Raw genomic sequence first — 19,136 nt, forward strand, 5'->3', positions numbered from 1 at the left:
ACAAGATTGAGATGAGAGTTAATCTCATGGATATTTAAAAACCTCTTTTGGTACACATCACGTACCAAAGTGGGATGAGATTGAGGAGCCAGCAGCATTTGGGACTATCCAATCATAATTCTAATTGGCCTTAATAAGTGATCAATAAGCATGTAAATGAAACACAAGGTCTTGGGTGTGTGTGAAAGTATCTGAGCAGGAGGGAGGCTCAAACGATGTAATGGACGAACAGTGTAGTATTATAGTTAAAATGCAAACACAGTTCCAAGATGTCACTGCCAACCATCTCATTATCCTTTTTTCTTTTCTGATTTACCCCTGCAGGTAACGGTGCCAAAGTAATTTTTTTTTTTTTTTTTGAATACTCACTACTACATCAGTGCTACTCAAAGAGCTTATCTGTGGACTGGTTGTTTCCAGTCAGCAATTGCATAAAGAGCTTGAGCCAAAACATAAATCAATTCACTACTTCTTTAGAGAAAATTTTTGCTGTTAAAAAAAGAAGAAGTAGTCAGCTGAACTTATCAGGCATGCTTAGTGATGTAGTTGTTTTACATCCTGGTGCAAGCTCTTTATCTTGTTGCAAACCTGCAAAAATTTTAATAGTGATCACACCAAACTCTTACTAGTACTGCATTCAGTCTTACCACTACGACTCCCCAAAATCTTTTCATGACAGTGAGTCATGGGGCCCAAATCCTAATTATGACCTGCAAGACAAACATGATTTGATCCCTGCTTATCTCCCAAATTCATCTTGCCCTCATTCTCCAAGTTCTAGCCACACTGTTCTCTTATTTCTTGAATTCTCCAACTCATGTCCAATACTTTTCTTCCCTTGACCTCAGAAACTTCTCCCATTTTGACACATGACTAGTTCTTTCCCATCAATTCGGTGTCAGCTTAAAGGTCACATCCTCAGAATGGACCACCCTAAACACCCAACCAGAGCTAGTCTTCCTGGGTTGTTTACTCTCTATCACTCACAGTACAGAGCATTCTGTGGAATCATCCTTTTATATATTTATTCATTGTCAGTCTCCTTCACACCCCCATCATTAACATAAGACCTACTTTGCCTTATTCTTCATAAGGCAGTATCCTCAGTCCCCAGAAGCAGACTTGGTTGCCACAAATAAATATTGGAATAAGTTATGAATATGTGACTCAATGAAGAAATGTTTGATTTTGTTAGAACCCATATTATCATAAACATTGGTACATAAACCAACTTTCAAAGGCAGAACTTGAACTTTCATACTTCCCTTGTTAAATAAATATTCTGAGCTATTTTATTAATTTGTGTAGGGCTAAACACTGCTTTAATGGTACTTTTACATAATTATGTGAATATTTTATTGTATTATGTCTTTATTTTCATTTAAAGATACGCATAAGTGGAAAAAATGTGAAATGTTTTGCCCATTAAAAAGGTGGGACAAAGATCAAAAATTATATGACACATGATTAGCTTAAATGGTCATTTAATTCAAACTTGAGGACTAAGGGTGCCTGGGTGGCTCAGTAGGCCTTCAGCTCAGGTCATGATCTCGGGTCCTGGGATTGAGCCCCTGTCAGGCTCCCCTGACAGTGAAGCAGTGAAGAGTCTGCTTCTCCCTCTCCCTCTACCCCTGCCTCCACTCATGCTCTCCCTCTCTCTCTCTCTTTCAAATAAATAAAATCTTTTAAAAAATAAAATAAACCAGATGACTATATTCAAAAATGAAGGAAAATTTTTTTTCATGTTTATGAAACTTTATAAACAATTATGTGTATAAACAATGAAGAAAGTAGTGATTTTGTAATATTTTACTTTTTTCCTAGAATAGTTTTCACTTAGCTATTTAATACTTCCATATATTTTCAGTAGTATAATGTATAAATGTAGAAGACTATTACTTGGTTTTTAACTTATTAATGAAAATGAAGACTCTTTCATCACAGCACACATAACAGAATCTCATCTTGCTTTACATGCCTAAGCTGGTCTCTGAACACTTAAGAGATATACCAAAGCAGTTTAAAAAAAAAAAAAAAAGGAAGCTGGACAATGAAGTAGGAAAGAATGTAATTGTTTTCACAGTGCAGTTTTCTAAAAAGTATATATACAGTCTATAAAATATAGAAATAAAATTGCCAATATTTTACGTTATCCAGAAGAAATCTGACCCATCCCAAAATTTTAACTTGATAACTGTAATTCATAAAAAAATACTGTGCATTTAGATATTTGAGAAAACTTTGAAATGTAAGCATACCTTCTTCAATAGGCTCATATTTTTGAATGATCTCAAAAGCAATATTTGTGGTCATGTCAAGTGCATACTGTTCTTGTATCAAAAATTGAAGCAGGTTTTTTTCAAAAAGAAATCTCTGGTTTCCAGAATATGTGTTGAAAATCTCAATAATTTCTTCTCTGTGTGCAATAATTCGATAAATTGATCTAAATTCTTCTATGGTGATTCTTCCTTGCTTCAGCCTGTCATTATCCTACTAAAAAAAAATGACTGGTGGGCTCACATTGTGAATATAAAAAATACACAAAATAAATAGTTTAGAGTATTTGTGTAATATATATAACAACTAATACTTGAAAGAAGATGAATCTTACATTGGATTCTTATCTCAAATAAAATATATAAAACTGCATGAAATGATGCTGAAGTTGGAAAAAGGTAAGTGGAAAATACCACTTAAAACCCAGTGGCCATAGTGGGAATGGAAAAATGTGTGGGAGTTGATGAGGATTCTAAGTTGTCTTTCAATTATACGTTTCATTTTTCTCTTCCACTCTCCTTCAGTACCTTCTTACAGCCATGTGAGATGGTTTGTAATCCCATGCCACTGATACACATAAACATCAGAGTAAATCTGAGACATTCAAGGTCACTGTAAACTTCAGAAGTTGCAGGGGTGGTAATAGCACTACAGTAACCACAGTAGCTACGGAGCATCTTGAGGAAGTGAAATGTACATTATCATTGAAGGATTGGGGGCAGCGACAAACAAGGTGGGTTCTGATAAGAAAGAGTGGATTCACCTGGCTTTTCTGGAAAATTCATGTTTGAACTTTATGAGACGGAAACAAGAAAGTGGGCTGTGTCCAGTTATTAAAAGCATCAGAAATAGTGTGAGGTTCTGAGTAGGAAAATGACTAGCAGAAGTAAAAGTGTAGAATGACAAGTTGGGCATGACCAATTGGAAGTGATAGAGAACTGCAGGATGGAACATAAATTAAACTCTCTGAGCTTCATATTCTTCATCTGAAAAATGGGATTTTTCACTACCTATGTCATCAAGTTGCTGTGAGGACTGCAAATATACAATAAATGGTTGTTCTAGATATCAATGTATTGCTATGTCTTATCAAGTTCTGCTTCTCTCACATCATCCAGCCTAGTGTCTCATCTTTTGCACTTTTGCTCATAAAATGAACCCCTACGGTACAACAGCAAAAGTTCAGTGGTAGACCAGACAGTTTGATATGAGGGATCCAAGAAGCAGTCTGAGCTGGGAATTGAATATGAAGAGTATCAGGTTAGTTCACAAAGGAATGTGAATCCATGTGTATGGAGCAACATGAGGAAGCAGGGACTGGGATGAAGCCCCAAATGGGAATGAGATGAAGATAAGCTTGGGAGAAAAGCTGGGATCTGTTCTTGGCAAATTGGGCCCAGAGCTCATTCAACAATAATAGCACCTTAAAATTATATAATCTTAAAGTAATTCATATTATCAATTATCTTAGTAGACTAACAAGATTCAACTTACTATTTTTAAATTCTGGATTAAAGTCAATGTCATAGAATTAAATTTATTTTATTTTAGCCCCATCCCACTCATAATTTGTTATAAGATCTTTAACAAGCCCATAAAAATCAAGTGTGCCTGTAATTCCTGCAAATTTGGTTATATAAAATTGTATAAATTAAAAATTACAGTCCTATTAAGTAGCAGTAAAAAATAAAATACATTATCCACTAAGTGATGAAAGTTTTATTACTTTCAAGCAAGGTTTAAACTTGGCCATCTGACTTGTTCTGTTTTGTTTTTCCCAAAAGATCAAAGCTGTCATCTGATACTAGAAAGAATTAGAGATGTAAAGTTCAAACAAAATTCCACAAATCCAAATAACTGCTATTTGATCCAACCCAAAGGAGTTAACAGTCAAACACTAATTAAATTACCAAAAAATAAAAACCACACAGAATAGATGAAAATTGTATTACTGAAGATGGGAAATTTTAATTTTAGTAGAAAGAGAGAAGGAAAAGGAAAACAAGGGAAGTCAGTAATGATGGAGCCTGGATAACAAAACCAGCAGCCGGGGAAGCAGGAAAAAGGAAAGCGATAAGCAAGAAGGATTCAAATCTGAGGACTGACACACATCATAGCATCAAAACTGATAGATTACCAATGTATAAATTTAATATCTCCCCTGTAGGAGGAAACTGGGGCTCAGAAATCTTAGGTCAATTGTCCCCAGTCCCACAGGCATGGTAGACCAGGATTTGAACTAACTCCAAAACCACACAGAGGAACAGCAGGAAGAAAGACGTCAATACACCATCATGCATATCGACAGTATATAAGTAGAAATAAATTGTGTAAAATACAAATCTGATCCTTTCAACCACCTGTTAAATTGCTCAGTATTTCTTTTTTGTCTTCAAGACAAAACCCAAACTGTATCGTGTTGGCATCCAAGGTCCTTTAAGATGTCATTGATGGTGTCTGCTCTAATCCTTTTCTTTCTTGCACCTCACACTTTTGGTGCTCTGAATTAGTTACAGTACAAATACCAAACTATCTTGCTATTGTATAGGCTGTTTCTTCTGTCTGGAATACCCTTCTTTCACTTCCTAACCTACTAATTTTTACTAATTCTTGGAAAAGTATCCTCCTCTAGAAGTCTTCCCAAATGTTCCTCTCTGTCTCCCCCAGGCCACATCAGATAGCCCACCTCTGGTTTTTTTTTATAAGACTGAATCTTCTTCTATCATAGAATTTATTACACTGGAATGAAAGCCTTTTTTTTTCTAAATCCCTTCTAGAATTGCCTTGGACAGGAAGTTTGCCATTTGCTTCTTGTACTCTTAGTACTTAAAAGAATAAAAGAATGCCTGACTGAAGGTATTAAGAACATGACCTAACACCTAAACAGTTTTACGATTCTGGTGAAATACGTGCATTTAACTGGATAAAGAGTTAACATATCCCTAAACCTAGGAAGAATAGGAAAAGATATTTTTAAATACATATTACCAAAAATATGCAAAATCTTGGGCCCCACTTCAGGGAATACTACAGCTTTTAGAAATGTTACATATTAATAATTTATAAATACAGCATAAAATAAGAGTAATGAAGCCATTTTTCTCTTGTTTAAAAAAAAATCATTAAGTGTTAGTCTCTACAAGGCATTACAAAAAGAACTTTATCAAACAACCCATTCAATGTTTATGTATAATTTAAAAGTATATGTCTTACCTTAAGACCATGAACACCATGAAGGTAGATATTTTATTCTTTTTATTCCCAATGCCTAGTACTGGACCTAGCCTAGCATAGGACATTAGTGACTGTATGTTTGAATGAATGGTTGAAAACATGAAGATAAAAGAACATATTAAAATGATTCTATTGATATTCTGATCATATGCTTTCAGAAAACAAAATTAAAGCTTTTCATGTTACCATTTTCCCTTGCTCAGGTTGCTAGTAAAAAGATGAAGTGTCACTTAAAATAATGACCTCACAAGAAATTTGATCTATCGAAACACAGAATTCCCTTTTAAATTAAGATGAGGTGTTTCAATTTGTCTCCAAAATTACACTAAAAACAGAGTATTCAAAATATATCACAGGAAATGATATGATTTGCCACCTTTTTCCCCAAACTCTGACATACTAATTTAAACTGCTTAACAACTCTGTCTTCTGTCTTCCCTTTCTTCCTAACTAAATATATGAATCAGAAATGAAATAGAGTAGTAAGGATGTAAAGGCAACACCTTATCAGTGCCCCCTGGGAGCTCATATTCTAGAAAAGGAAAGCTGACATGAAAGTGTTAAAATGGACACTTTATACACAACAGAAAAAGAAAGTTGGGCAATTCCTCTTGGAGACAAAAGGTCTTTATAGAAGAGGTGATCCTGGAGCTGAACTTTCATTGAGAAAGAAGATGGTTGCCCGAAAGTGAAGAGGAAAAGGGTTATTCTAATTGTTGGGATCAGAGCAAATAAAACACATGACAGTACAAAACAGGAATGTGATTAGAGAGGATGTTAGTGAAGCTGCAGTGAGAGATAAAGGTGAAGTCAAAATTGCATCCTAGAGGCCCCTTGGATGCCACACTGAGGCTCTCAGACTTCATTCTCAACCAGTGACTGACTGATGAGCTTTAATGAGGGAAATCATGTAGATTTTGTTTTAGAAAGATCATTCTGACAGCTACATACAAGGTAGGATTAAAAGCAAGGAACCAGTTTATAGGGCTATTCTAACTTTAATGGACATATAAGTCACTGAGGGACTTGTTACAATGCAGAGTCAGCTTCAATATGTCTGATTCTGTGTTTCTAACAAGTTCCCAGGGGATGCAAGAGATGCTAGTCTGAGGAGCACACTTTGAGTAGCAAGCAGCTGGAGACCAATTGACTTTGTGTAGGAATAAAATAGCCCTTAAAAGATTTGAAAATTTGATGTAGAGGTAAGGTAAGAGAAAGAGTCTGGGACTCTCTCAGGTTTCTGGCTTGGATAACTGAGAGAATAGTGCTGCCATCTTCAAGAAAGAGGAAGACAGTTTTGAAAGGAAAGATGGTTTATCTTAAATATAATAAACGTGAAGTATCTTCACCCAAACCAAGAGAGCCAGGAGACAATTAGTTGGGATGGGAAGTGAGGATTGGTGTATTATAGGAGAAAACACAAGGATTTTGCAGGCAGACAGACCCAGACATGAGTTTCCACAGTAATATGACATAAACAAATTAAATCAACATTCTTATCCTCTATATCTCTATGTGTAAAAAGAGACTAATAACAATGTCCTTGGATGTACATTGAAATAATGTATGCAAAAACCTAATACAAGGCCTAGAATATGGCAGGTGATGAACAAATAGTAGCATGTACATAGCTTTGTTGTTCAAGATAGAAAACTTGTGCTTTGTTCCCATTAAAGTGGTAATGAAAGTCATTGAAAGGCAATAAGGTGGTGACCCAGGAACCTCCAGAACCCACCTCCTCCCGTGGACATACCAAATCTACAACTACATATGTGACAATTCCCTCTGCAAGAAATCCAAAAACTATTTGAGTGAACTAACTTGCCTTCATATTGGACAAAGGAGAAAAAATTCTGCATCAAAATAGGCAGGAGAGGCTGAGACACAATCTGTCCACAAACCTCACCCCCAACATGGTGACATATAATTGGGAGAGAACCCACAACTCTCTGCTTCTCCCTGAGGAGTGAGGGGTTTGGACCCAACTTCTAGTGCCCCAACTTTTAAGACTTCCACCTGAGAGATAGGCTCCCAAAACACCTAGCTCCTAAAGCCAACTGGGGTTTGTGTCCACAAGATCCACAAAGCTATAGTAAACCATTCTTAACAGTCCACAAGGACTCATGATGGCTAGCCCCCTGGGGCTCAGCACGGAGGCAGCAGACTAACACAGAGTTTTTTTTTTCCCTGAAAGAGGCCTATTTGGTTATCTTAAAAGCTACAGCCTGAGAGTCATGCTTCTGATCCAACACAGGTGGAGAGGCAGACTACAGTCTTCCCTAGAGACCAGGGAGGCCAGAGGTACCATCTTCGTGTTTCTGTCTCCCTCCAGATCACGAGTATCTCCCTGAACAAGCACGTGCACACATCTGGCACCCCAGCTTTTGCAGCTGCCACTCAAAGGATGACAGCCTGGATCTGACAGCCAGTAGGGTTCATGCTCACAGGTTCAGCAGAACTGTGGCAAGCAAAGCAAAAACCCTTGGCTAGTTGTCCCACTGGAGCTTGGTGCGGAGGGAGTTATAGAGACACTCATTTCCAGTCTTTCCCTGAAAAAGGTTTATTTGTATACTTTAAAAGCTGCTACCTGGGGGATCGGGTTTCTAATCAGCCCACATCTAGGTGCTGACTGGGATCCTCCCCTTTGGAACACTGAGAGGTCTTGGCATTCCCTCAATGACAGGGAGACGCTAAGGATAAAGTAGGCTGCTTGGACAAAGTCTGAGAAACAAACAAAAGCTAAGGCTGAGCTGAACAGTAAGTTTCATCTTCTGAATGAGGCCACTCCTTCCAGACTGGTAGAGGTGGCTGTTCTATCTAATGCACAAAAGCCAAGACAGAGAGTAAAAGAAAATGAAGAAACAGAGGAATACGTTCCAAACAAAAGAACAAAATAAATAGAAACAGACCTAAATGAAACAGAGATAAGAGATTTACCAGATAAAGAATTCAAATAATGGTTATAAACAATATGAAAATTACTCAAAAAATTAAAAATAGAACTAACTACCATATCATACAACAATTCCACTTCCTGATATTTATTCAAAGGAAACAAAATCACTATTTTGAAAAGATCTCTGTACCTCCATGTTTATTACAGCATTATTTACAATAGCCAAGAGATGGAAGCCACCTAAGTGTCTATCAACAGATGAATAAAGAAAATATGAATAAGATATTACTCTGCCATAGAAAAGAAGGAAATTCTATAATTTGTGACTTCATGGATAAACCTTGAGGCCATTATGTCAAATGAAATAAGTCAGAGAAAGACCAATACTAAATGATCTCACTTATAAGTGGAATCTAAAAAAACTGAACTCATAGAAACAGAGAACAGACTAATGATTACCAGAGGCAGGGCTGATGGGGTGGAAGAAATGGGTGAAGGTGGTCAAAAGGTACAAACTTCCAATTATAAGATAAACAAGTACTAGGGATGAAATGTACATGATGACTGTAGCTAACACTGATACAGTGTATATAATAATAAGTTCTGGGGATGTAACACACAGTTTGGTAACTAAATTAGCAATACCGTATTGTATATTTGAAAGTTGCTACAAGAGTCATCTTAAAAGTTCTAATCACAGAAAAAGAAATTTGTACCTATGTGAGCTGATGGATATTTACTAAATTTATTGTGGTAATCATTTTTCAATATACACATATGTCAAATCATCATGTTGTACACCTGAAACTAATACAATGTTGGATGTCAATTATATCTCAATAAAACTGGAGAAAAAAGAAAAGTTAATAAAATTGTTCAGAATAGTATATAAAGTAAAAATAAATAAAATTAAGAACTCTAAGAGAAGAGCAAAAGAAAAAATGATGGCAGGACAGATGAAAAAGGAATGATCAGAAATTTTAAAAGAAAACTAGGAGAGAGTGATGTCATAGAAGTCAGAATGGGGAGTAGTTTAAGAAAAGAGGGATAAATAAAATGCACAGAGAGCCTAACCACTGTATTTACCATTTTAAAAAATTGAGGTTTTCAAGGTAGATGTAAAGGCAAAATTTATTGCAATGAAGCATCGAAGAAGTGGAGAAAGAAATGTAAAGGATTCTTTCAGTTTATCTGCTAAAAGAGAGGATGTAATGTTTAGAAAAGGATATGGAGCTATTTGTTTTTGAGATAAAAAATAAGCTTAGACTGTGGAGGACCAACTAAGGTAGGAAATCATAAACCAAACAAAAATATAAGTGGCTGAGTTGACCCAAGTTTCACATTTGTAAGGCAGAGGCAGCAGAGATATACGTTCCCTCCTCTCTCTACCTTTTAACTCTCAAACCACTCTACATTGCTGCCAGATTTATCCTAAAATTTTCACAATTTCCCTACTCAAAAATTTTCAGTGGCTACCCATTGCCTATAACAGTAAATCCAAATTCCATAGCCTACCACTCAGGATTTTTGTCATCTGGCCATGCCTAGCATTTGCAGCCATTTCTCACCACTCCCTTCATGCATCCTACATGCAAGTCATGCTTCATTACCTTTTACTCCCCAAGCACTTCTCACACTGTACTCTACACATACTGCTTATTATTCTTCAAGGGCCGACAAGAATGCTTCCTCTACAATGGCATCTTTTATAGAAGCCCACATTTGAGTCTCTGTCTCCTCAGATTCCCTGTATGTATTACCTATGAAATTTATTATAATCTACATATAAAATAGTAATTTCTGCATTTCTTTTCCTTCTAATGAGAGAAAGAGAGCACTTTATTAATTTTTTACAATCCACAGTTTCTAACAGAGTGCCATGCACATACTATAGATTTAATAATGGCTGTTAACTGCTTAGAGAATTTGAAAACTTAAGGTAAGCCCAATAATAACATGAATTTTTAAAATTAAGAAAGATGCTATTTCATACTCAACCAACAATCAAGAAGGTAGTCTCAGGCTAGCAATGTGTATTGAAACGATACATGGCGGCCATCAAAAGGAATGAGATCTTGCCATTTGCAACGACGTGGATGGAACTGGAGGGTATTATGCTGAGCGAAATAAGTCAAACAGAGAAAGACATGTATCATATGACCTCACTGATATAAGGAATTCTTAATCTCAAGAAACAAACTGAGGGTTGCTGGAGTGGGGGGTGGGGTGGGAGGGATGGGATGACTGGGTGATAGACACTGGGGAGGGTATGTGCTCTGGTAAGCGCTGTGAATTGTGCAAGACTGTTGAATCTCAGATCTGTACCTCTGAAACAAATAATGCAATATATGTTAAGAAAAAAAAAAAAAGAAGAAGAATGTAGCAGGAGGGGAGGAATGAAGGGGGGGAAATCGGAGGGGTAGACGAACCATGAGAGACGATGGACTCTGAAAAACAAACTGAGGGTTCTAGAGGGGAGGGGGGTGGGAGGATGGGTTAGCCTGGTGATGGGTATTGAGGAGGGCACGTTCTGCATGGAGCACTGGGTGTTATGCACAAACAATGAATCATGGAACACTACATCTAAAACTAATGATGTAATGTATGGGGATTAACATAACAATAAAATTTAAATAAATAAATAAATAAAAGAAATGACACATGGTATTTCCTATAAAATATCTTGCACACTACAAATTAAAGACAATGATTAAAGTAATAAAGATTTTTTAATAAAGGGATTAAAAAATCTTAGGGAATTGCTCTTCAAGTCATGACTCAATAATTAATTTTGTAAAATGAAATTTAGAATATTTTTCCAAGGTCATAAACGTACATCTTCTTTACTTAAATTTCATGGTAAATATTTACCCAATAAGGAAATAAAGTCACATCATAATTTATGCCAGCTTCTTAAGAAATCAATAAACATAAGGCAATTTTCTATATTTTTTGAACAATTATGATTGTTATAGCTTCAACTAATATTTGTTGAGTGTTTACTCTTTGCCAAGCCTACTATTAGACACATTCACAAATAATATTTAATATTCAGCACAATCCTGCAAGATAACTATATCAGTATCCCCATTCTGCAGATTACGATGTTTGCTCAGAGCAACTTCCGGGTTGCCAAGTACTACACAGTTAAGATCTAGTGGAGTAAAGAGTCTCCATGCCCATTGAGCTTGCCAATAACAATAGCCCTGAAACTCTAGAAGATTTTGGTCATCAAAATAAGATTCATCATGATTCATTTTATTTACTCTGGCTACAAGCTGTACCCATGAAGTGTAGAAAGACAGACAACAAAAGTTGAAACAAAACAGTCCAATGTTTAAGAAGCCTAATTTTTAACTATCCAGAAAATTTAGTAGGCCAAAACACCTTCCCTAGCATTCTATTTAATTAACATTTTAATGCATATATGGCAATTTAGCCTAAGACAGCAAAGTATTATTTATTAAAGGGCCTAGGGGAATTATTTTAATAGATAAAAATTGCTTATCCGGATCATCAGCCCTGTTTATATAAAATTTATGCTTTAAATTATTTGAGGTCATTTGAAAGGGGCTTTGAAGAATTCTAAACAACCTCTGCCCCTCTAATTTTTATAATTCACATTGTTTTCATAGCCACTCCAAAAAGGTTTTGCTAAACAAAATAGACCTTCATTCCTGCCATGTCCAAATAATCATCAGTTTCAATTAATGAGCTATTGCCTTACTTGTTATAACTGCTGCACATTCGACATAATACTTTTAAATATGGCATGCATTTTACTCAAGTGCATTTCAGACACATATCTTTATTTTGCAGATAATTCAAAGCAACCTGATAATCACTGAATAAGATTTATCATATTTCACATTTGATAGAGATTTAATACATTACCTCTACATTGTATTACATGTGAATTTTATTAAACTAGAAAGTACATAATTGTTTCTCCCTTTGAGTGACACTACTGGGGGAAAATTCTACATGTAAAGATCTTTCACAAAAACTTACGTTCTTCAGGTATGGTATTAGACATGAGTTGATTAAAATTCTGATAGCTTATGGCAGCATATACTGCTTGCATTCATAAATACAACCTGAAACTCGTCTTTTACTGCAATCTCTTAAGAAGTACAGCTTTTTTTTTAACCTCCTCTTTGTGATTTATAAACACGGGGGCTAAATCTTATTGAGAGAAGTACTTGATGGGGGGCTGCTCTCCATGGTCTCCCATGTCTCTGCAAGTTTCTGAGCAGAGGCACCAACACTTTCTTCAGAACTAGCTGTTGAAAGATGTTTGCATAATGAGAGATAGTATCTCCTTCCATAGGAAAGAGCAGGTTTACTGTGCATGATAATAATGATAATGACACCTTCCTGGGCAAAGATCAGGCAGGCTTACTGCCCATGATAAAAGATTGGGTTTCCTTAAGCTTGAGGTCCTTCTCTGGTAACTCAATCCGCTGCATGTGCATGTGTCAACTGGCCCTCTTCACATCACGCTTTAGGAACTGAGGCTGGGAGAAATGGCACCAAAATGCTGATGCTCTTTCAGTTGCTATTTTTGTGAGTAACAAGTTATTTTTCCTGAACCAGAAACATGCCTCTGCCATCATCCATGAAATTATATCGGGCTAATTGGTTAGCTTGCAAGTAGGTAACACAAGCTTCGCAGTTTGCAATAATGGTAACATTTCAACATAGGTTGTTATCTGGGTAGTCTCTTTCAAAAAACACTATCAGCTTCAGGATTTCTATCTTCCTAACTATCTAGATTGGCTAATCTAGTATTCTTGCCTGATTCGCCAAGAAATTTGCCATCTTCCTAAGGCAAACTCAGCTGAATGCTTGACTTCTTCTCTTGTACTTAACGATCTTTCCCTCTGTCCTCTAGTGAAAGAATTGAGTCAGGTTCCCTCCCTAGTGGTTCTTCTTCAAACAAAAAGAATTTTGGGCATGATTTTCTACTTTGATGTGAGTAAAATGCCATTTTTCTCAATATTACTTGTTCCTTCTATAAATTATTAAGATCCAATCCATTTACCATTTCATCATTTATATGATTTTGATCTAATCATATGAGCAATCCTAATCTTATGTGAACATTCCTATATTCAGCTTATAGTGCTAAATTAATAATCTGGTATTATTTCAAATTTTATTAATAACTCATTTTACCGCCTACCTAAATTCTCTCCTTCTTGATTATAAACATATTTAGCATAATTAATTGCTTTAATTCTTAAGAGACTGATTTTTCATATGTATTTTCTGCAGAAAGCATCCAAGTAGCTATTGACATTTCCCAATATTGAATCAAGCCCTTCCTAGGATGGGGTAGACAAGGAGCGGATATCATCTCACCTTGAAAACAGATTTCACATGAATATAATTGCACGGAATATCTAATTTTTCAAGTAATCTGTAAGTTTTTTCTACGTTAATTTTTCCACCTTTAAATTCATCCCGAATCTTTGACAAAAACCATGTATGAAGCACAAAAAAAGAAGTTAAGGAAATTCTCACAGAAAATCATTAAGTACTTAAAATGCCTAAAGAAGTATTTTACTTCTATTCAGTTTAATGTTTTTATTTTTATTTTTAAGGGATAGTCTATTTTGTGCTCAAGTGACAAGATAATTCTATGATAAATATTTAAAACAAAACTAGGTAGGTACTATTCTGTAGTAAAGGTATGAAAGGGCATATATAACACAATAAAAAGTACAGGTAAAGAATAAAAATAAACATTTGAGAAATCAAGTTATTATTGGGGAAATATAGTCTGTTTCTTGAAGACATGGACTTGGGGGACAGCTGGGCTTCAAGATCTCCCTGTCACTTGACCTGTTGCTCAGCTTCACTTCCCTTGTCTGAAAAGTGAGCAAATTAATACTTAGGAAGGTGGGGGCATTAAATGAGTCCTTAACATATTATTGAACACAGTTTCTGTTACTGAGTGTTTAATACATAGTTACCATGCCTGATATTAGTTAACATTAGTTAACTGTCCAGCTACACACACACACACACACAAACACACACACACAAACACACACACGCAAAAAAAAAAAAAAGCAACACTTTTAAGCACCATCAAAAAGAGTTAAAAATGCCATGCTGAGTGTGTATATTTGGTATGAATGAAGAAACTAAAACAACTTTACTTATCATATACAAATAAACTACAAAAATTAGGACACTTCAATTTGAAAAACTAAGGTTGAGAATTAATATGACATTTATAAAATCATGAAATGTTCAAAAATCCACTCAATTTCAGATTGTTAAAGCTAATGAAAGCCCTTAAATGTAATGGCTATGACTTAATATGGCAAAACTCATGTTCTTATAAGAAAAAGACAGGAAGCTAGGGAAATTCAGAAAAGCTTAGGATGGACGGAAGGAAGCAGTTTATACTTAAATGAGAGAGGCTTAACTTCATGACCCTTCAAAAAGAATGAGAGGAGAATCAAGTAAAGGGGATAAATCAAAAGAAAGAAGAGAAAAGAGGAACAGAAAGGACTTTTGAGTGGATATTTGTTCTCCATATTTTCATGACCTGTCGTTCCGTTTCTCCTCGCCTAGAAGTCTCTCCCCATTACGTGTTGTCACAGGTTCCACATATAGTTATCTCTGCCCTTTTGCAGTAAAGGAATTTCTTGATATTCATCAGCTGTTGCCTCTGCCCCTTTTCTAGGGAGAAAGCAGAAAACACAGAGTGGTTTGTGCCCTTGTTTTTTGGAGATAGTTTAAATCCCACAGAAACCATATGCAAGGTGTGCACCCTGCACTTCACTGCCCTTGAAAATTTCTGTCTTCTTGTTATGTTTTGACATCTTCAAACCCTCAATGTTTACAAATGCAGCATCCTCTGCTCTTTGGCATTTTTCTGTCAACTGCCTTCCTTTCTTGTTTTTATTTTTACTATTTTGTTGACCCCCCTGAAACTTTTCAGCATAATGTGCTTCCAGTGGGTTTGGGGTAACTATTCTGAGGGACTGAGGATAAATCAATGCCACTGTGGTCCCCGAAGGTGCAAAGGGCTGCCAAACACTCTCTAGAAACTCTGGGCTCTCTAGAAACACTTCTCTAGATCCCCGGCAACGTAGAGATCCCTGGCAAGACCGAGACACACCACTTTTGAAGAAGGCTGTTCAGGAGGTTAAGTTCTTAAAATCTTCAAAATATGTACAGCTGGTTGGCTGGGTACCACGCTGTCAGGTGACTGTCATGTTTTTCTTTGGGTCTGAACACCCATTGTGATATCATCAACAGTTCCGCACTTCATAGAGAAAGCTTCTTTATGACTTCATCAGGAGACTCAGAGCTTGCCAAACAACCTGTTTTCATGGTTAGACATAGTAATCTTAAGCTTGAATGTTTAACACCTTGATGGGAAAGGTGTCTCATGGAATGTTTTCTCATCCTTTGAACACTCTTTATTTCAGAAGCTTTGCTTCTGCTGCAACCAAACATGTCACGTAGCGTTCTGAGTAGGAAAGAGAAAGAAAGAGTAATTCGCAGACTGTTAATACAGGCTCCTCCAGGGGAATTTGTTAATGCCTTTGATGATCTCTGTCTGCTTATCCGTGATGAAAAACTTATGCACCATCAAGGTGAGTGTGCAGGCCACCAACACTGCCAAAAATATTCTGTACCACTCTGCATCGATGGAAATCCAGTACTCCTGTCTCACCACAATGTAGTGGGTGACTACCGATTTTTTGACTATCAAAGCAAACTTTCTTTCAAATTCGACCTGCTTCAAAACCAGTTAAAAGACATCCAAAGTCATGGAATCATTCGGAATGAGACAGAATACCTAAGAAATGTTGTTCTGTGTGCCTTAAAACTGTATGTGAATGATCACTATCCAACAGGAAATTGCAATGTGCTGAGAAAAAGTGTGAAAAATAAGGAGTTCTTGATTGCTTGCATTGAGGATCACAGCTATGAAACAAGAGATTGCTGGAATGGCCTTTGGAAATCAAAGTGGATTTTCCAAATAAATCCATTTCTAACCCAAGTAACAGGAAGAATTTTTGTGCAAGCTCACTTCTTCAGGGCTGTCAACCTTCATATTGAAATCTCCAAGGACCTGAAAGAAAGCTTGGAAGTAGTTAACCAAGCTCAACTGGCTTTAAATTTTGCAAGGCTTGTGGAAGAGCAAGAGAATATATTTCAGGCTGCAGTCTTAGAAGAACTACAGGAGTTATCAAACGAAGCCCTGAGAAAAATTCTACGAAGAGATCTTCCAGTGACCCGCACTCTTATTGACTGGCAAAGGATACTCTCTGACTTGAATCTGGTGATGTATCCTAAATTAGGATATGTCATTTATTCAAGAAGTGTGTTATGCAACTGGATAATATAAAGGATTGCTCCTGGTAATGGTCTCCACCTGATTTCTTTGTGTTTCTGGGAGTGGTGTTGGTATTTTCCTAAAGTTGAGAAGCTACTAGAGATGCTTATCACTTGACAAGTGCAAGTTTAAGTTAGGGAAAAGTGTAACAAATAATTTGACTCAGGGAATATTAACCAATAAGGCAAGAAGAACCTAAAATAGTTCCATAGAATGTGGCACCCAGAAGTATTATAAAGGTGGCCAGGGTTAAGGCTCTGTGTGTGTGTGTGTGTGTGTGTGTGTGTGTGTGTGTGTGTGTGTAGGAATGACCTTTGACTTTCTTTGTAACTAGAGAAGGTATGCAAATGAAAGTCACTCTGCAAGTGATACTTTACATAATTCAATTCAGTCCTACAACAACCCGAGAGAGGGGATTTCAGTAAGTGACATTAGTGTTAGATATTTCATGAAACCAACAAATACCAAAACCTACCTCAGATGAAGAACTATTAGTAAACGTGGATCCACTGCCCCCGTGGCTGCCCCTGCCCTCCAAGAAGTGGGATTACTCAAATCCCTGGGCTTTTTTGATAACTAACATGGTCTTTGAAAAGTCAACTTGAAAAGCCTGACCTCTCAAGCTTATAGAGTCAAACTCTTGTGAAGTCATCACTATAAGCATTTATAAGTGCTTATTTCATGCCAGACCCTGTGCTAAATGATTTGCACACAATTTTTCATGATTGGGCTGGCGCTAGTAGTAACTCCATTTTATGTGAGAAGAATCTAAGATTTCAAGTTTTCTAATTCGTCCAGGCACATAGTAAGTGACAAGGGTGTCTGACTCTGCTTTTAACCTCTAGAGGATGACCACTCTCCATGGAGGCTTGTTTCATTAAGAGTTGTGAGTTCTACAATGATTTAGGCAAGCACTTCACATAAAGGACACTTCCATAGGAACTGGAACTGGTGAACTGCTGTGTTTTAGCCAAGACAAATTACCTATTCAGTCACCCTATCACTATTCTCAGCAAGGTTACTGACCACTTGCCTCTGGTCTTAAAGAAGCCAAAATCTAAAGCTCTCCAATAAGATTGCAGAAGTGCAGTAGAAAGGCCCCATCCCCTAATTCTGACTGGCAAAATACTCATTCTACTTAAGAAACATTGGAGCAGACAAGATTAGAATTCCTAAAAGACCTTTCTACCTTAACTGGTGGTTCTTAGAGAATCTCAGGAGAATTACCTAGAGTGTATCTTTAAAAATACAACTTCCTAGTACCCATCCTCAGATTCTGATTTAGTAGGTTAGGAAATCTACATTTTAAAAAACAATTACCAGAGATGACTCTGTTGCAAGGGATCCCAGGACCACATTTTAAGAAATATGGGTCCATCATAAAGTGACACATTTTATGTTTTCTATTTACTTAATTAAAATCATTTCTTATAAAACTATTGCCAGATGAAGGTCATGTCTACTGTTTCACTGGATTCACTACACACAGATCAAGGACATGCCTTCATCTGTTATGTTAAAAAGTTAAGGGAAACCTTTCTAAAGAAAAATAGCAAAGACAGTTGCTCTCATTGTACTGAAATATAAAATTTGAATTGATATTATGGTTATATATGTAGGTGATGATTTGCCAGAATGCTCCAAAATAGGACTCAATGGTTTATGGAACAATCACAGAAGCATTTAGCTCCCACTGAAACATGGGGTTTTTAAAATAATATTTATTGGTATGTCTGGATATAAAAAGTCACATGTACAAATCATAGAAAATGCTTGAGGTATAAAGCATTTTGGCGTCTTTCTTCTGATTCAATTTTATGGAATTGTTTTAAATATTAAGAATTTACAACATATATAAATTTGTATCCTGTTCTTTTTACATAACTCCTATATCATAAATATGGTCCCATGTCATTAAAATTCCTTGAGCACATAATTTTAATTATTTACATGATATTCATACTGTTCATGTACCATAACAAGACAACTATTTCTCTATTCATACATAATTTAATTTTTAGCATTTTATTTCTGTTATTAATTGGGGTAGAGTGAATATTTCTATGCATAAAGCTTTGCCCACATTGTGGATTATTTCCCTTAAGATAAATTCCCTAAAATTGCATATTGAAAAGATATGAACATATTAATGATTTTAATACATATTGCCAAATTGATTTCCAGAAAGATTTAACAATTTATAATCCCATCAGTAGCATAAGAAAGTATCTAGCTCACCACAGTAATCTTGGCAATATTGAATATCAAATGTTTTCTTTGATAGGCAGCAAACCTTAAAAGAATACAAAACAAATTAAAAAGGTGCTCACTAACTTATGCTATATTATACCAAAAACTTTCCCA

At 36.1% G+C, this 19,136-nt stretch overlaps 2 protein-coding genes across 2 annotated transcripts in view; one reads left to right on the forward strand and one right to left on the reverse strand.

Moving 5' to 3' along the window:
* PLCZ1 (phospholipase C zeta 1) overlaps window positions 1–13,900 on the reverse strand; it is a 49,962-nt gene extending 36,062 nt beyond the window's left edge. Inside the window, 2 exon segments of the mRNA XM_036065644.1 lie at window positions 2,259–2,490; window positions 13,772–13,900. Of these exon segments, the coding sequence (XP_035921537.1) occupies window positions 2,259–2,313 (55 nt within the window). The 5' untranslated portion in view covers window positions 2,314–2,490; window positions 13,772–13,900.
* Window positions 13,901–15,884: 1,984 nt separating this feature from the next.
* CAPZA3 (capping actin protein of muscle Z-line subunit alpha 3) lies at window positions 15,885–16,784 on the forward strand. The gene has a single exon (XM_036065645.2). The coding sequence runs from the start codon at window positions 15,885–15,887 to the stop codon at window positions 16,782–16,784; it is 900 nt and encodes a 299-aa protein (XP_035921538.1).
* Window positions 16,785–19,136: the final 2,352 nt, after the last annotated feature.

Source organism: Halichoerus grypus, chromosome 6, assembly GCF_964656455.1.
Source record: "Halichoerus grypus chromosome 6, mHalGry1.hap1.1, whole genome shotgun sequence".
Classification (NCBI taxonomy): Eukaryota; Metazoa; Chordata; class Mammalia; order Carnivora; family Phocidae; genus Halichoerus; species Halichoerus grypus.

Bases quoted from the DNA above. Each gene is read 5' to 3' on its own strand.
- CAPZA3 (XM_036065645.2), top strand. From the start codon at position 15,885: ATGTCACGTAGCGTTCTGAGTAGGAAAGAGAAAGAAAGAGTAATTCGC.